Below are 20,611 nucleotides of genomic sequence, written 5' to 3' on the forward strand. Positions count from 1 at the left end.
TTAGTGGGTAGCACATAAAGTACCATCGTAAAAGTGATTTTCACTTATTTATAAAAGTGAGTCACATAAAATATTTTTTTTTAAGCGAGCTAATTAGATTAAGTTTGGAAAATGGGAGATTTTTTTTAAATATAACATTATCATTCATTTCCGCACATTAACGCACTTCGTTGGCATATTCAACAACTTTTATTCAAAAAGCCATAACTTCTTCATCTTGAAGCCATTTTCAGAGAATGGAATTCAAATGCAACATACTGTTCCATATATTCCACACCAAAATGGTGTAGCTGAAAGGAAGAATTGCACCTTAAAGGAAATGGCTAATTGTATGCTTCAATCTAAAGGACTTAGTCTTAATTTTTGGGCAGAAGCAATTAACTGTGCAAATTACATAGTAAATCGCACTCCTACTAATGTTTTAAAGAATATCACTCCAAAAGAAGCATGGAGCTCAATTAAACTAGATGTAAGTCACTTTTGTGTTTTTGGAAGTGAAGCATGGGCCCATATTCCAGATGAGAAACATAAAGCTTTAGAACCTAAGGGTGAAAAATGTGTTTTTTTGGATATTCTAAAGATGTTAAAGGATATAGACTTATTCCATTTAAGTCCAAAAATGTTATAATTAGAAGAGATGTAAATTTTGCTGAAAATATATCGGCCTACAAGCCTAGTTCGGCGGATGTGCCACCTCTCTCTATCCCTTCTACTTTTGAAAATATTTCTTCTTCAGATGATGAAAAATGAGGATGACAATCCTCCCCCACCTTCTCAGGATCTTCCTTCAGCTCCTCAGCTTCCAAAATGGGTCTGTGCTACTTGGGATGCAGCAGGTGCTCTTGCCAGTGATCCTACAGACCAACAACGTACACGTTCTCAGTTCAATAAAGCCTCTTCTTTACTGGCTCAAGCTTCAGCGAATTATGATCCTGACACCTTTGCAGAAGCTTTAGGCCATCCAGATTGGGACGAAGCTATGAATGAAGAATATCATTCATTACTGGCAAATGATACATGGGATATTGTTCCTCTACCAAAGGGACGAAAACTTGTTAGATGCAAATGGGTTTACAGAACCAAGTATGGACCAGATGGAAAAGTTGATAAACATAAAGCTCGTCTTGTTGCTAAGGGTTTTTCACAAGTAGAGGGCATTGACTATACGGAAACCTTTTCCCCTGTTGCAAAAATGAACTCTATCTGGCTTGTTCTTTCCCTTACTACCTCTTTCAAATGGGAAGTCCATCATATGGATGTTAAATCTGCCTTCTTGCATGGGGAATTCCATGAAGAAATCTATATGGAACAACCTATTGGCTTTATAGAAATGGACTCCAACCTTGTATGTCGGCTTAAGAAATCCCTTTATGGTCTCAAGAAAGCCCCTCGGGCTTGGTATGCCAAAATGGATAGCTTTCTTTTAGAAACTGGCTTTTCTAGGTGTCATTCTGACAATACTGTCTACACCAAGAAAGTGGGCAAGTCTCTTATCATTCTTGTTCTTTATGTTGATGATCTTATCCTTACTGGTAGTGATCCCAACCTTATAAACCATGTGAAGTCCAACCTTAAAAAGAAGTTTGAAATGATAGACTTAGGACACTTGCATTATTTTCTTGGTCTTCAAGTCTTGCAATCCAAGAAAGGTATTTCCCTTTCTCAGTCCAAGTATGCTTGTGATCTTCTACGTCATTTTCACATGGAAGACTTTAAGCCATCCCCTTCTCCCTTTCAGTCTAGAGCCAAACTTTTAGTCACTTGTACTTCCCCTGAAGTTGATGCTACCTTATAACGTCAACTTGTAGGAAAACTTTTGTATTTGACCCATACTCGTCTTGACCTTTCCTTTGTTGTTGGCCTTATTGCTCGGTTTATGCAAAACCCACATGAAATTCATTGGAAAGACGCTAAAAGAATACTTCGTTATGTTCGAGGTACAGTTCAGTTTTGGATTCATTACAATGCAGAAGCATCTCCTCTATCGGTTGGTTTCACTGATTCCGATTGGGCTGGTGACCCTGATGATCGGAAGTCTACAGCACGTTATGTGTTCACTCTTGGTTCAGGACCTATTACATGGGCTTGCAAGAAACAAAGTGCTATTTCTCTTTCTTCAGCAGAAACAGAGTATCGTTGTGTCGTAGAAACTAGTAAGGAAGCCCTATGGCTTCGTCAGATCCTGTCAGAGTTTGGCTTTCAACAGCAGCATCCGACTATACTTTGGTGTGATAATCAAAGTGCCATTCAACTATGCAAAGATCCAGTTCAACATCAGCGCAACAAACACATTGAACTGCACATGCACTTCATCAGAAAGCTCATTCATGACCATGTTCTTGAAGTGCAATATTTTTCAACAGATGATCGAGTTGCAGATATCTTTACAAAGGCTCTCACAGAGGCGAAGTTTACTAAACTTTGATTTATGGTTGGAGTTCAGGAAGTTGTCACTATGGGGGGATAAGCTCTAATGCCTCCTTCCTTCTCCTATTGTGTCATATTTGTACATCCTTCAATCCTATCCCAAGTTGCTCTTAAGGGGGGATGTTAGGATATTCCGACACATAGGAAATAGTTAAGTATAACTTGGTCTAGTGTAGAGTTAGGTAAAGTGTGTTTCTTTACTATGTACTTTTGTAACTTACAATCTGACAGTCATGATATGTAGTGATCCGATGGTTCATTCTCTCCTCGGTATTACCGACACTTGATCCGTGGCTTAACACTCGATTGGTCCATGATCTCTATTTAAAGAGCATGGAGGGCAATTTGTAGGGTAACCGTTCATGAGAGAAGCTTATGTAAATTTTCATTCTTTTATTAATAAATTGTTTGAAGTGGTTGCGTTGGCTTAGGCTGTGGACTGTTTCCCTCTTTGAGGGTTTTAATCACGTCAAGGATACTGGTGTATTGATTTGTGATCTGTTTGTGAGCAGCGTTCTTTGGTGTTCTCTCTTAAAAACTTACCCTGTAAATTTCTACAATATAATTTTAATTTTCTCCTTAAAAATACATTACTTTTACCCTGTAAATTCCTACAATATAATTTTAATTTTCTCCTTAAAAGTCCATTACTTATCTTCATCCATTACTTTTACCCTCTAAATTCCTACCCTATAATTTTAATTTTCTCCTTAAAAATCCATTGCTTATCTTCACAAATGTTATTGTACTACATTATAATACCATGTCAGATACTTTGTTACTCTATTTCCATTACTCTATTTCCATAACATTACGGTTTTCCCTCTTCTTAAATTACAAAATAACATAACATAAAATCTATGTTAATTTCTTAATTTATCATGCCGATAAGGAGCAAATTTCTACGTTTTTTCAACGACTAGTACAAACCACTAGACTGAAAGGCACGCACTCGATTGCACCGGTTTATTTTTAGGCAAAGTCTACGACAGCGTGAATTTCGGTTGACGTGTGGATTTGGAAAACAAAAAGCACGATGGTGGAAGCTAATAATAACGAAAAATTATGAGGGCGGAATCAGCGTACAAAACACGCCTTTAACAAAGTTTTGTCCTTCAATTTCGGTTGATTGGTTGACTTTATTGGAAATTGTGACATAATGTGATGCCATAATTGTTGTACAGCTGCGATAATTTCGTTTCATTTATGGATTTTCATAAACTCTGGATTTCGTAAAATTTGAATAATATAAAATGATAAATACAATAGCTATATAAAAAATTAGTATAAAATAAAAGATATAATAATAATAGTATTAGCCCCTGGAGTACATTACGACAATTTCGGTGGATTTCTGACCTTTTTTTTAACCGTGGATTTCGTAAAATTTTGAAATTATAAAATGACAAATACAATATTCATGAGATAAAATAAGAAGACACATGATAATAATAATATAAGTTTGGGGGATAGTTTAGTTGAATTGGAATAGTTATGAAAATGAAGTGTTATAGAATAGTTATGAAAGTTCGAGATTATAAAGCAGTGATTGAAATTGACTCATATCATGTAAGTAGAGGTGTTTCCAAGTATAAGAGTAGTTATTGAAATTAATCTATGTCTAACCTATGTCACATGAGTACAAGACTAACTAGTTGCTAATTTTTCTAAATTAATTAATAAAAATTAAATATTACTATTTATTTATTTCTTTAGTATTGAATTAATTTAGGTTTTTAGTAATGTTACTATTTTAGTTGGTTTTTTTAAAATTTTGTACGTTAATTACTTATTTATTTTCTCTGGCCGATTTGACTCTTCTTTCAATCATCACTCATTTGTGTCTTGAAAATGGATCTCCTTTGGGATTCAAAACGTCTATAAGATGTATACAATACAGTGGAAAATCCGAACTATCTTCTTCTAAAAGAAAGCCACAAAAGCTTAATAGAAAAAAAATAATCTTGTTTAAAAAAAATATCTATTTTGAATAATAGAGAAAATTTATTATTATTCTTTCCACTTCCAGCTTAGTTTGATTTACTATAGTTATTAAAATGAAGTGCTATATGGAAGGAGGTTCAAGATTATAGCAGTAATGATTAATATTGACCCATGTCACATAAAAAAAGAGGTTCAACATTATAAAAATAGCTATTGAAATTAATCTATATGGGATTAGGTTCCAAATTATAGCAGTAATGATTAAAATTAACCCATATCACATAAGGAGAAGAGGTTCAACATTATAAGAATAGCTATTGAAATTAACCTATATCATATGAAGAGAGAAAGTTTATAAAAGTAACTATTAAATTAACCTATGTCACATGAATACACAAATAACCTAATTCCTTTAAATCTAAATAATAATAAACACGTAAATATTATTTTCAATAAGAAATTTATTATTAAATGAAAAAATTTAAATTAAATTTTAATAATATTATGCGTAGGTTTCTATTGTACAAGCACAAAATCAGTAACATAGACGATCATAGACTTCCTAAGCTAGCTTTAAATTCTAGCCAAAACCACCTAAGGCTCAATCGAGGGTGGCATAAAGACACAAGGGCCTGGTTAAACTATTGGGAGATCAACCAAAATGATGCATTGCAAAACATAAATAACATTAAAGATATTGTTACTTCTAAGTTCAAAGAAAAAATGTGGTGTGAGAAAGACTTAGCGACTAAAAGAAAATTAAGTTATTATAAGAAGGTCATCAACCCCACCCTAGAAGATCAAAAGTATCTCTCTATTTTAACTAGCTCAAAGAAGAAAATTAATATAGCAAAGATTAGAACGAATTCTCATGAGCTCCATAGTGAAACAGGTCGTTGGGCAGTTCCTAAAATGCCATGGACGGAAAGGATCTGCCATATATGTGAGAATAGGAACATCGAGGATGAAAACCACTTCCTCTTAGAGTGCCCCGCGTATAACCACATTAGATCTCAGTTTCACAATCTTTGTTACAATACTGACCTTCCTAGCCTTTTACAATGTCAAAATTAGCCTTTTACAATGTCAAAATTATAGTGAGCACGGGAGGCTTCTCTCCAAACTTTTTGAGCATAGGAATAAAATCTGAAATCAAAATAGATAATTCGTTTCTTTAGGTCCTATAGACCATTATTTGGTCTCACGTTAACCATCATCATCATCATTAAAATAAAATAAAATAAAAAACTCAATTTATTTTTCAATTAAAAAAATAAAAAATAGTTTTTATTTATTTAAAGTGAATAAAAAGACTGATTATTATTCTCTTCACCTCCTCCTAAATTCAATGTATACAGCAAATACTGGTTGAATACATCTAATAATTAACCGAATCAATTTATTATTTAATAAAATTAAATTAAAAAATAATAATTTTTTTATTTACAGTGATAGAGAAAATTGATTAGTATTATTTTTAATTTTCTTTAGTTTAATTGACGATAATTTTGAAAACGAAATGTTGCGTGGGAGGCGTTTGAGATTACAGTAACCATGATTGAAATTGACCCATCTCACATGAGGAGAGATGGTTTTATATTATAAGAGTAGTTATTGAAATTGACTCATATCACATGATTATGAGACTAATTTATGATTATAAGAAATAATAATAATGGTAAATATATATTTTTAATATAAAAATTAAATTTAAAAATATTATATTGTAATTAAATAAAATTTAATTTATTATTTAATAAATAAGAAAATTTTAATATTATTTAAAAAAAATTATTTTGAGTGAAAAAAAAAATGATTATTATTTTTTTCATTTTTGCTTTAATTTAATTGACAATAGTTATGAAAATGAAGTGTTATGTGGGAGAAAGTTAGACATTATAGAAATAGTTATTGAAATTAATAAGACGTTCGAAAGTAGAAAAATAATTATTAAAATTAAATTATATCAGATAAATATAAGACTGGCCCAAATTCTCTAAAATAATAATAAAAATATAAATATAATTTTTAACATAAAATTAACTATTAAATACAATTTTTAAATTAGAATTTTAAAATATTATATTATAATTAAAAACCAATTTATTATTCATTAATAAAATAAAATAATTCATTAAATTATATATATATTTTGAGTGATTGAAAAAAATGATTTTTTTTTTCTTCTGAGAAAAATGATAATTATTCTTTTCACCTCTATGTAAATTCAATATATATAAAAAGACCAATTGGATAGACCTAATAATTAACCGCATATATTTCTATTTTTAAAAATCTTAAGTTCAAATGCAAACAAGAAAAGTATGAGACCTCTACCTATTAAATCGGTGCCTTATAGTACATGGTTACATGGTTGCCAAACGTAATTCCGCGTTGTTAGACAGAAAGCGACGTCGTGGACTTTGATTGACGTGTTTTGCATTAGCCGCGGTTTAGTCGAGTCCAGTCAAGACAGTGTACAATACGTTTTCTCCCTCAAATTCTTTATCTCCGTTCATACTCTCTGAGTTTGGAATAATTAGTTCCCCCATATCCTATTAAATATCACAGATCTCAATTCCCATTATTCATCGTTAGCTTTTCTGCAATTTTCTCAACATGATGGCTTGCAGGATCATCATCTCCTGCCTTATCCTGGTTCTGCAAGTCGCTGTAATAGTGTGTAAAGATGATGATGGGATACTCATCACACTTCACAGAAATGAAGAGTCTGGTCTCCATGCAGGACTTTTGGAGGAAGACCAGGAATACGAGAAACTCGCCAGGATCGTGGAATCGACCACGAATCGAGCCCGGGCACTGAAGCGCGGGATGCATCGTGGGCACATACGGGTGAGCAAAGTGGGAAATAATGAAAGCGTGGGGGAGCCTCTGTACGCCCGCAGCTACGGAGCATATTCATTCAAATTCTCCGTGGGAACTCCTCCACAAGATCTATCGCTTCTCATGGACACCGGCAGTGATCTTGTGTGGGTGCCCTGCACGAAGAACTATACTTGTATATCCTGTTCTGAAAATAGGGCCAAGAATTCCAACGGGCTATTTATTCCGAGGATGTCATCGTCTCGTGAGCTTCTCACTTGTGCTGATCCAAACTGCAAAACCTTATTCGGTAAAAATACAGAGCGCTTCTGCGGGAATTGCTCGGCCGCAAGGAATTGCTCTCAGCTCACTTGTCCGGGTTATGAACTTCACTATGGCACCGGAATGACTGAGGGGCTGCTCATCTCAGAGACTTTAACGTTACCATCGAAATACAGAAGGCGAGCAATAAAGCATTTCGCAGTGGGATGTTCCATAATTTCAATGGATCAACCTTCTGGTATTGCAGGATTTGGCAGAGGCGCACTGTCTATGCCTTCCCAGTTGAGTCATCAGCACGTAATTGGCAAAGATAGGTTTGCTTATTGCCTCCAGAGCCACCGCTTTGATGAAGAGAACAAGGAAAGCCTATTGGTTCTGGGTGAGAAGGCGCTACCCACCGACATGTCTTTGAATTACACTCCCTTTTTAATCAATACTAAAGCTTCTTCTTCTGGATACGACACATTCTATTACATTGATCTCAGAGGGGTCAGTATAGGCAGAAAACGCTTGAATCTGCCTTCTAAATTATTCAGTTTCGACACCAAAGGCAATGGAGGAACCATAATAGATTCGGGAACTACTTTCAGTATCTTTAACGAAGAAATCTATAAAAACATTACGGCTGCGTTTGCTTCTCAGATTAGATTCAGAAGAGCTAGTGAAGCTGAAGCTAGAACTGGTATGGGACTCTGTTACAATGTCTCTGGTGTAGATCATGTTCTTTTGCCTGATTTTGCATTCCATTTCAAGGGTGGCTCAGACATGGTGCTGCCTGTTGCCAACTATTTCAGTTATTTTGTCAGTTTTGATTCCATCTGCTTGACAATGTTGAGCTCCGGAGTTCTTAGTTCAGAGGCTGATCATGGACCCGCTGTGATCTTGGGAAACTATCAGCAGCAGAATTTTTATATGTTGTACGACAGAGAGAAAAATCGTTTAGGCTTCACTCAGCAGACCTGCAAGACATTCCACTAATTCAGGGACATATCATATCTCATAGTTTATCATAATGTGTGATGTAGTGATCATACACATATTATATTTCATAGTTTAGCATAATGTGTGATTTATTTTCAACAAAATATTTGCAAGAACTCATGTTATCTAATGTAGACTCGTATCTTTAAATCTTGCGTCATCATGTTTGTGTTCCATATTGATCCTTTGGCAAAGCTGCAAAAATGTTGATCTATTGGCATTGAATATAGTGGTAGAGGTTGTAATCGCATAAGTATATTTGTAATTAACAAAATACGACCACAATGAATATTTTTATATTTTTTTGGTGATTTTTTATTATTACGAGTTTAGATCTATATAATTTCCAATATCTCTCAATGTGAAAACTTTTTTTGGAGCTTAAAATTTGGGTAAAGGTTTGTATCTAGAGGGATTTGATCCCTCTAGAGCACGATAGATCCTAAGTTAGATGGATCTGGGTTGGTTCCAAAGGAGGACAACAATGTCATATTTTTATATTATCATTATTATGTATATGTTTGAGATAAACTTAATACTTTGAAATTTACATTATGTTTCATTTTCGACCATATAATTTTGTTCTTTAATTTAATCTATGCTTCTTTCCTTGAATGGTTTGTGAGTCTATGTTTGGATGTTTTGAGTTGTTTGTGTGTGTGTTTGGATGCTTTGAGTGGTTTGTGTGTTTATGTTTTTGGATTTGGATGGTAATGTTTGTGAATGTTAGATTTTTTGTTATATTTCTATATGTGTATGTAATTTTCATTAATAATTAGTTGATGATGAAGAAGGAATACAATTTTGTCAATAGCTTGTAGGAGGATTGATATTGGACATACATTTCATTTAATTTTAGGTATCATAGTTTTTGACAACTAATAAATTCTTAATAGTGTCCTCTTGGTATTACTAAATATATCTTGAAGTGTAGTTTTAATTTTAAATTTGTTAACTTACCTTAATCTGTTGAGATGATAGATTATTGTTAATAACTTAACTATGAAAAATGATGAGATAAAATTTTGAATGCAAAGTGACAATGTAATAGCGTTGAATGGAAAAAAATGTGAATAATAAGAAGGTAGTAAATTACAAATAGTCTTCATTTCAATCAATCTAAACTATTTTCTTCTAGTATTAAAAAATGTGAATAATAAGAATGTAGTAAATCACAAATAGTCTTCATTTTAATCAATCTAAACTATTTTCTTCTAGTATTCTTATTTTCACCCCTATTAGTTTTGTCATATTTTCATATCGATTATATGAAAGTCTAATTGAAATCATAAACCATTCAAATATTTAAGTCAAACTATCGTAGTAAACATCTTACATTTTCTCTCTTGCTTTCCAATATTAATAGGTTGAATTACTATAACTCAAAAATCAATGCATATTGTCAATAATTTTTTTGTGCTTACACTAAAATCAATGACAGTGTTAATCGAGTCACTTTAAGATTAATGTAACATCATACATCAAGTTAAATCAAATAATAAATCAACATCTACATTAAAATAAATGCATCTAATGCAAGCAATCAAATTTGATTAGAAAAAAACATTTACACTGGAATCAATGCATCCAATGCAAGCAATCAATTAGGATTAGAAATCAACATCTACACGAAAATCAATGCATCTAGTGCAAACAATCAAATATAATAAAAAATCAACATCTACACTGAAATCAATACATCTAGTGCAAACAATCAAATATAATTTGAAATCATTATCTACAGTGAAATCAATGCATCTAGTGCAAGCAATCAAATATCATTAGAAATCAACATCTACGTTGAAATCAATGCATTTTGTGCAAGAAATCCAATAGGATTATAAATAAGCAGCCATCTATGATGACATCAATGCATAGAGTGAAAGAAATCAAACAGGATTAAATAACCATATACGTTGAATTCAATGCATCTAATGCAAGCAATAAAATAGAATTAGAAAATATCTACATTGAAATCAAAGCATGTAGTGCAAGCAATCAAATAGGATAAGAAATCAACATCTACACTTAAACCAATGCATCTGGTGCAAGAAATCATATATCATTAATAGTTAACATCTACATTGAAATCAATGCATCTAGTGTAAGAAATCAAATAGTATTAGAAATCACAAAGTATGTTAAAATCAATGCATCTAGTGTAAAAAGTCTTCTTCCTTCTCCCCCATCCATCTATATCTATATCTCCATCTCTCCTTCTTTGTCTTTTTATCTCACCCCCAAACATACACACACTCTCTACATCTCTCCCTTGTCACTCCCCCTCTAGTTTTCCACTTCTCTTTCTCTATGTATTGCTTCTTCCCTCCCTCTTTCCCCTTCCAATAACATATATTTGTACCTCCATCTCTCCTACTCTTTCTCATCCTTCCTCTCTATCCCTTTCTCTCCCTCCCCCCATCTCTCTCTAAAATTTTCATGTTCTCCCTACCTTTCACGTTCTCTCTCCCCCTCCATCTATGTGTATCCTTCTCTCTCTTAGTCTTCTCTCCCTCTCTCACTCCTCTTGTTATGTCTCTCTTCATTCCTCCTCTTCCATCTAATTTAGTTTATCTCCTTCAATACAAGCAATCAAATAGGATTAGAAATCATCATCTACACTAAAATCAATGCATCTAGGCAAGAAATATTCTTCCCTCTCTCCCCCCTCCATCTATATCTATATTTATATCTCCCTCCATATATCATTTTTTATCTCTCTATCTCACCCTCCCCCAAAAACACATACTCTCTCTCTCCATATTTATCTATATCTCCCTCTCTCTATCTCTCTCTTCTTCCCTCCATATATATCTCTATCTCCCTTTGTATCTCTTATCTTTCTATTCACCCCCAAAACATACACATTCTTTCTCCATATCTATCTATCTCACCCTCCCTCTTCCTCTCCCTCTGATCGAGGTGGCTCCAGACACAGGCAAAAGTCCCAAGGGACTCAGAAAGGGGCAAAATTCAAAGCGGTCGGATTGCTTCCAAACCAACACCAGATCGAAGTGCTCGTCACCCTCATTCCAACAGTGTGAACGACACTCAAATCCGAGCTCATATGAGGGAGAACGAGCTAGTCAAAGCTTTGGTCAAAGATGGGTTGTGAGCCAGGTTTAAGTGTCCTACAATTTGACCTACCTGGGAGTATGAAACCTAGATCTCGAAAGCAGGCAAATTTGTTGGGTCGTTAATTTGTCTAATAACCCTTATATTAGACAAAATTGAAAAAATATCCCATGTTAAATAAAAACAAAAAATATATATATTTTTGGGGTAGCGGGCCACCAACCTGGCCACCCCCCAACGACCAACATATATTATAAGAAACAAATTTTAAATATGGCCGATGGGCCATGACCCCTGTCGGCCCCCAACCGCCCCAACCAACACAATATTACATTACAGAAATGGGGTGCGCGGGCCACCTCCGATGGACCTAGCCCACACCCAACCTATACACACTATAATATATACAGAGCAGGTGGGAGTTGAACCCATGGCCGACGGGTCTGCCAACCCCACCCACGTAGTGGCCCAACAATTAGTACCACCAACCCAAAACGTAACCAAACATTAATACAAACCAACCTCCGCTCTTTTTAAAACAACGCAACATGAACCGAGCCCATAATCATTAAAAAAACTTGGATTTTGGTTACATGCACCTAGTTTGGGAGAGGCATGATTTGATCCCCCAACCTATCCACCTCCAACAATCTGTGTTAACCAATGTGCTAGTGGCGCTCCTTTGTAAATCTCCGCCCACAAACCCATATAAACCTTTTTTAGTGCGACGGAGGTGGTGGTGGCAGAATGGAGAGCGCTAGCCTTGCACAACCATGAGCGATGACATAGAGGATGAAGGCAGAACACGGCATGGATTCTGAGACATAATTTTTAATTAATTTCGCAAGTGGAACCATGATCTTGGAAAAGAAAAGGCGAAATCATGATTAAGCCAAATTTTCAAGACGGAAAATTTTTGCCAGTGTCTAAATTGGAAAAACTTTATGTCGATCCTACACCTCTTAACGACAAGAACCTGATGCGTGCGACATGATTTTGATTTGAGCAGCAGATATTTAAGTGACTCAGAGGAGGGAATATTTGAGGAATTTAGGGGGAATCTAAAAGATTCCTGTAGCCCCATATTTTCACTTTGTTAGAATTCAGAAATTTGACAGTCGATTTTATACTATTTGATGCCACGAATCTGATAGTGCAATCAGATTTTCCATTTGATCATTTCATTTTTTGGCCACTTTTCAAAGTGGAGTGCAAGTATCAGCATTCAATATGAAAGCAGTCATTTCCATGAGATTCGACGCCACGAGATTGATGGTACAACCATATCCAACTGTTTATCATCCTCTTCTTTAGATAACTCCTTGATGTGAGGTATATGCAGTGTGATTATGTACTTATTTATCTCTTTTCTTGAGATTCATTGTGTTGTGTATATCCCTGTTTGATGTTTTGATGTGGGATCTTGTTTTATCCTTTATGTGAGATGTACTTATTATCATGTTTTTATTGAGATCCCTTTGTCGCCATGCTGACGAGATACTCGTGTGTCGCCGTGTATGTTTGAGTTGAGATCCCTTTGAGGCCATGTTGGCGGGATGCTCGTCATTAGCATATGTGAAATTATGTCATACTGTTAGGAGCCTTTTTGAATGAGAGTTCCTACAGTGGAACATCTCTTGGAGCCACTCCTGCGTGAGGGCATATTCCTTGTATGATAGAGAAAACACATGCATGTACATCATCTCTCTTTCCAGCACTTAATGCAACGACCTACACCATCTTGACACCAGGGCTCAGAGACGTAGTCCCTCTTGGACGAACTCCGTTATCAAAGTCTCTTGTTTTATGTTGTTGATTCTTTTCATATTCCTTCTTCTTTACAACATGCATCTATGTTCATTTATGCTATTTTAAATGCAATTCTAACGACATCACGGAAGTAAAAGATCTTGGTTAAATATGGGAGTTGAGTCAACTCAGATCACCCTCATTCTCTCTCTTCCATTTCTGTCCCTCTCCCACCCCTTCTATCTCTCTTCCCTCTTGCTCTCCTCTCTCCCTCTCTCTCCATCTCCATTATCACTCCCTCTCACTCTCTCCATATTTCTCTCTATGTGTCTTTCTTATTACCTTCCTCTCTCTCTTTGTTCCTCTCTCCTTCTTTCTCTCACGTCCTCACTCTCTTTCTTCCTCTCTCTCCCTTTCCCTCTATCTCGCCCCCTCAACTCTCTCTCTCTCTCTCCCCTCTCCAACTATGTCACTATCTCCCTCCATATCTTCTTCTCTCCCCCTTTCTCTCCATCTCTCCTTATTTATCTCTCTTTCTCACCCCTAAGCATAAATATTCTCTCTCCATCTCTTCCTTGTCACTCCCTCTTCCTCTCCAATTTTCTCTCTCTATGTCTTTCTTCTTCCCTCCCTTTATCTGTTTGCAACTCCATCCCTCTACCTCTCTCTTCTCCTTTCTCCCTCTCCCTCTATCTTAGATCGGTCTTTGCGTGGATGTGAATTGCGAGCATAAACAATGGAATGTGCAACGATGTAGGATGAAAAAGCAATGTACGAGACCATGCTCTGAATTTCCAAAAAGGTGGAAATTATGTATGAAGCTCTACAAAAAGAGACAGAGGAAAAGAAACAAGTGTAGCTTCAGTTGCGAGCCACGAAAGAGGCCCTGGAATAACTGAAGCACAACAACCAGAATCTTCAAACAAATAATGTTGAATTGAAGATGCCTCTACAGGAAGAGAAATAGGAGAAACAGAGTTTGCTACAACAACTGCAAGCTAAGAACGAAGCCTTGGAAAAGCTGCAGCGTGACCCATGTGAGGTAAAAAGTAATTCTCCATCTTCATGTATGTTTCCTGATGATGATTTCACTGTTTTTTAGAATCAGACCACAGGAATTGGCTCCAAACTATTGAAGAAAATGGGTTATGGAGGAAAAGGCTTGGGTGTTAATGGCCAAGGCATTGTCAACCCCATCAAAGTAGATGAATTACCCCGTCAGGTAGTACATGGGTATGTTGGAAAGTAATTTGGGGAATGCACCATGACAACAAGTGAACCAGCAACAACAGATGATGAGAAGCCCTCATCAGTTCTTCCTAACTCGATAGTGGAGGTAAAATATGTCGATTTCCTTTCAGTTTCGTCTCCACATAGTATGATTTCTGTTGGAGATTTGGAGATCCCAATTACAGGGACAAACATGGGGCTCCTTACGAGGATAAGGTACGAGGAGGAAGAAGAACTTGGTGTTAATAACCAATACATAACTCAACCATTGGAGGTTGTGCAGATACCTCATTTGCAGGCTTGAGATAAACCAAGGGAGAATGCTCGAAGGTGTCAGATTCTTCCGAGACATCATCGAAATCGTTGAGGAAAGAGAATGATGGGAATACATCTCATCATCCCATGGAAGTACCCATTATAGGGAAGGAGCTGAGGCAAGCTCTCATCACCATAATGACATCAGAGACAACAAGGAAAGGTATAACCATTCTCGATATTCGAATGTTCATTTCAATTATAATCATGTTGTTAATGATGGGCATAAATCAAGGCATCGAAAAACATGTACCTTTTGTGGATTACATAACCATAAATATGTTAAGTGTTGGAAAAGAATAGTAGCACACAAAAGGAGGAGGAATAAAAGATCCTCTCAACAACAGGTAAAGAAACATGTTGAGCAAATCTAGAGGAAGAAGATGTATTGCAGCCATTGCAACAGAGGTGGCCATCAAAGAGCCACTTGTTGGAGTCTCCATCCAGAGCAGCACCTTAAAGATAAAGCGTCGGTAGATGAACCAAATGAAATGGTTGTTCGACCAGTGAATGCGACACAAGGAAACAACCCATTCACATTGATAAGTGAAAAATGGTTTTTCTAGGCGTGATAGAATGTCATGGTCTTATTTTATTTTTTTCCAATCATGTGTTGCATTTTAAAATGTAAAAGTGATGATGTGTTTTCCATCACTTGTTAAGCAACAATGATGTCTGGTCTTAGCATGTGTTGCATTTTACACTCTAAAAGTGATGTTGTGTTTCCATCACTTGTCAAAACAAAAATAATGTTTGGCCTTATTTTTGTAAATCATGTGTTGTAGTTATGATGTGTTTTCCTTTACTTGTTGAAGCAACAATGATATGTTGTTATGAAACTAGCTCACAAAAAAATAGAAAAGAGAGATCAACGCCTTAGAATTCAACCTCTTCGAGGGGGCAACCTCCTTTACATTACACAAATGAGAAATTCTTGGATGATTCAAATGACAAAACCTCCTTTGTATATATAGGAGTCTAAGGAGTCACAATATAACCGAACCGACCTAACAATAATAATATAAAGCCACAAAAATAACAATAGAGGGATTCTATGGGGCACAGTAATAACAATATGGGGACAACAGGGGCACAACAATATGAATAAGGGATACAACTACAATAGTAATGGAGTAATCACTAGTATTATAGGGACCAAACATGCCCCTCTCCTTCAAAAAATTGTTTTCCTCAATGCTTGAGTAGTTCTGGATGCTTCTGTATAAAATTTTCATCCTCCCATGTGGAATCTTCAGCGGATAAGTTCTTCCACTTGATAAGATACTCCGAAATTGATCGATTTCGTAACTGTCAAGTTCTTGTTTCTGTGACTGCTTCTGGTTCCAATATAATTTTTCCTTCCTCGTCAAGTTCTGGCAATATTGTTTGAACTGGGAGCTTTTTGCCTATAACCTTCTTTAAACATGAAACATGGAAAAATGGGTGCAATCGAGAAGCTGCAGGAAGCTCCAATTTGTATGCCATAGTACCAATCTTTTGCAACACCTTGTACGGGCCATAATACTTTGGTGATAATTTATTATCCTTCTTAGCTTGCTTGAGGGACATTTGCTTATATGGTTGTAGCCATAGGAATACCCAATCACCTAGATCAAAACTTCTTTCGTTGTGATGTTGATCTGCCTGTTGTTTCATTCTATTCTGTGCCAACACGAGGTTATCCTTTAAGAGTTGGAGGACTTGTTGTTGATGTTCGATGTGATGTTCCACTGCTTGAACCTTAGAATTTTCTCTCAAATATGATGTGATGGATGGTGGCTGATATCCATAAAGTGCCATAAATGGGGTCATTTTTGTTGTTGTATGGAAGGAAGTGTTATACCACCATTCAGCCAGAGGGAACCATTTGACCCATTGTGTCTGTTTATCAGATACAAAGCAACAAAGATATCCTTCCAGACATTTGTTTACTATCTCAGTTTGCCCATCAGATTGAGGATGATAAGATGAGCTATGAGCTAACTGAGTACCAAGACAAGAAAATAATTCTGTCCAAAAATTTCCAGTGAAAATGGGATCTCTGTCACTTACAATAATCTTTGGGTTTCCATGTAGCTTTTGAATTGTTTCCATAAATGCAATAGACACTGTACTGGCTTTAAATGGATGTGATAATGCACAAAAGTGTGCATACTTGGTAATTCTGTCAACTACCACCATGATGACACTCTTTCCCTCAGACTTGGGTAAACCTGTGAGTGGTATGCTTCCTAGTTGCCATAATTTTTCTTTCCATTTTTCTTGCTAACCTAAATGCCTTCTCTAATGGATTAGGTTCCCAAAGGCGAACATCATGTTGGATATTATCCTTTAAATTCCCTATGAACACATCAATCCTATGCTCCTCTGGAATTTTTTTACCCTTATGTTCAATTTTTGGAACTCCTCAATGTGCTCCATTAATGAACCCTTTTGTTTGAGACTTATCAATTGGCTAAAAAAAGTGTTGCTTTTTGTATCCTCATAATGTGCTGTCAATTCTTCCGTAAAAATTGCCCAAGTGATAATTTGTTTACGGGAGCAAAGCCATTGATACCATGCAAACTGATTTGGTTCCAAATATAAAGTTGAAATACTTACCTTTTGTGTGTTTTGCACATTATTAAGATCGAAAAATTGCTCCATCTGTAATATCCATGTTGCGGGATCCTTGCCATCAAACTTCCTCATATTGATTTTTGGAATATGGTGGGTCTTCGATCCAACATTAGAGTCTATGGAATCATGATTAACATTTCTTTTGTTCTCATCATGAGTTTCCTTTACTACCATTTCACCATTAATGACCATTTATTGTAGCAACTTATTCATATTTATCTTCAATTCTTCCATCTTATCATCCATGCCATCAATTTTAGCGTCCATGCCATTCATCTTAGCTTCCATGCCATCCATCTTAGCTTCTACGCCTTTCTTTAAACAATCCATCTTAGCTTCTACACCTTTCTTTAAACCATCCATCTTAGCTTCTACATCTTTCCTTAAACCATCCATCTTAGATTCTGTTTCTTTTTGTGCAAGTGACACTTGTTGCACTTGGTCTCGTAATTTTGATATATCATGTTACATTTCTTCCTCTTCTTCATGAGTCATGCTAGAGCTTTCATGTTGCTTAATAGGTGTTTTCATTTTCTTTCCTCGGGGCATCAATTACCAATTCAAACTAATTTTTCAAACCAAGCTTATGCAAAAATAAAAATAAAAACTACACACCTTTTTTCACTTTGTAGAAGCTTGATATTCAATCGGATGTATCTCTGTAATTTTGGATCATCCAGTTCTAAAATTGTGACCTGTAGTAGCCCTCTATGTCCTTTTTCCAATGCCACCAGTCTGATCCAAATTGGATTCTCCAAGGAAGAGTTATGCACAATCTCCCAAGATGACCTGATTATAGACTAGTTCAGTAGAGCGAACTTGTATGACGTGCCACGAGTCACTGTTTTGACCTTTGGCTCTGAAAATATATACAAGAAACTTCAATCCGTCCTCTTTCTGTACCTTCTTACAAAATTTCAATCCGATGCTCAAAGAGAAAGTTATGACAATTTTCCTAAAGTCACCTGTTTGGAATGTAATTCAAGAGTCTGCAAAAAGACCAACTTCCTCAGATCATATCTCCGCAAATATAGCGCAAAAAGCTCTGAAATTCGGACCTGAGATTCAGCACATTTTCTTCTCACATGGGTTTCTTTTTTAGCTTCTGAAACATCGCAGAAAAAAAGGTATAGCGAAAATTCGACGATGACCTGTTTGGAGCAGCGAAACCCTAGAATCCAAAGCTCTGATACCAAATGTTATGAAACTAGTTCACAAAAAGATAGAAAAGAGAGATCAACGCCTCAGAATTCAGCCTCTTCGAGGGGGCAACCTCCTTTACATTACACAAATGAGAAATTCTTGGATGATTCAAATGACAAAACCTCCTTTCTATATATAAGAGTCTGAGGAGTCACAATATAACCGAACCGACCTAACAATAATAATATAAAGCCACAAAAATAACAATAGAGGGATTCTATGGGGCACAGTAATAACAATATGGGGACAATAGGGGCACAACAATATTAATAAGGGATACAACTACAATAGTAATGGGGTAATCGCTAGTATTATAGGGACCAAACATATGTTGGCCTTGTTTTTGGTAGCTGGGGTATTGTTTCCATAAACTTTACCACCAAGTATGTGTTATAAACTCGTGGCAAGTATGGAATGCTTGGGTCATTAGTTGGTCATGTAAGTCAAGCATGTAATTTTCAAAATAAAGTACTACAGGTTTGTAGAGGTTGTAGGTGTTGGCTCATCGCTTATGGCTCCAAAGGACAAAGATGAAGGAGAAGGAAGGGTGACATATCAGATACTTGTAAGTGCGGATAGGGTACAAAGAAGAGGCAGATTATTTTCATGCCTTTGGATGACCAAAAGATCCTCAGTTGGGAGGATTGATCCAGGTGGCTCCAGACACAAGAAAAATTCCTAGGGGACTCAGAAATGGGAAAATTTCAAAGTGGTCAGATTTCTCCCAAACCAGCACCAGATCGAAGTTCTTGTCACCCTGATTCCAACATTGCAAATGACACTCAAATCTGATCTCGTATGAGGGAGAATGAGCTAGTCAAAGTTTTGGTCAAAGTTGGGTTGTGGGCCATAAGCGTCCTACAATTTGACTGACCCTGGGGTATGAAACCTAGCTCCCGAAAATGGGCAAATTTGTTGGGTTGTTAATTTGTATAATAACCCTTATATTATACAAAATCGAAAAAGTATCCCATGTTATATATATATATATATATATATATCTATCTATATATATATATATATATATATACACACACACACACACACATATATATATACATATATATAGATATACATATACATATATATATATATATATATACATATACATATACATATACATATATATATATATATATATATATATATATATATATACATACATATATATATATATATATATATATATATATATATATATATATATATATATATATATATATATATATATATATATATATATATATATATTTTTGGGGTGGTGGGCCACTAACCCTGCCATCCCCCAACGACCAACATATATTATAAAAAAAAAAATTAAATATGGCCAACAGGCCATGACCCCCGTCGGCCCCCAATCGCCCCAACCATCACAATATTACGTTACATAAATGCGGTGGGCACGCCACCTCCGATGGACCCAGCCCACACCCAACCTCCGCACACTATAATATATTTGGAGCCAGTGGGAGCTGAACTCGCAGCTGGTGGGTCCGCCAGCCCCACCCACGCGACGGCCCCACAATTAATACCACCAACCCAAAACATAACCAAACATTAATACAAACTAACCTCCGCTCTTTTTAAAACAACACAACATGAACCATGCCCATAACCGTTAAAAAAAACTTGGATTTTGGTTACATGTGCCCAGTTTGGGAGAGCTGGGATTTGATCCCCTGACCTCTCTACCTCCAACAATCCGCCTTAACCAATGTGCCAGTGGCACTCCTTTGGAAATCTCTACCCACAAACCCCATATAAACCTTCTTTTTCAATGCGACGGAGGTGGTGGTGGCGGAATGGAGAGAGCTAGCCTTTCAGAACCATGAGAGATGACACAGAGGAGGGAGGAAGAATGCGGCACAGAGTTCGAGACATAATTTTTAATTAATTTTGTAGGTGGAACCATGATCCTGGAAAAGAGCAGGCGGAACCATGATTGAGCCAAATTTTCAGAAGG

General features: G+C 36.0%; 1 protein-coding gene across 1 annotated transcript; it reads left to right on the forward strand.

Moving 5' to 3' along the window:
• The first annotated feature begins 6,808 nt into the window (after positions 1 to 6,808).
• On the forward strand, positions 6,809 to 8,605 carry LOC149243147 (putative aspartyl protease At4g16563). The gene has a single exon (XM_089367766.1). The coding sequence runs from the start codon at positions 6,991 to 6,993 to the stop codon at positions 8,452 to 8,454; it is 1,464 nt and encodes a 487-aa protein (XP_089223892.1). The 5' UTR covers positions 6,809 to 6,990; the 3' UTR covers positions 8,455 to 8,605.
• Positions 8,606 to 20,611: the final 12,006 nt, after the last annotated feature.

This window comes from Pinus tabuliformis, chromosome 8 (genome assembly GCF_031772625.1).
Source record: "Pinus tabuliformis cultivar Carrire ecotype Pingquan chromosome 8, CPIR1, whole genome shotgun sequence".
NCBI lineage: Eukaryota > Viridiplantae > Streptophyta > Pinopsida > Pinales > Pinaceae > Pinus > Pinus tabuliformis.

Bases quoted from the DNA above. Each gene is read 5' to 3' on its own strand.
- LOC149243147 (XM_089367766.1), top strand. From the start codon at position 6,991: ATGATGGCTTGCAGGATCATCATCTCCTGCCTTATCCTGGTTCTGCAA.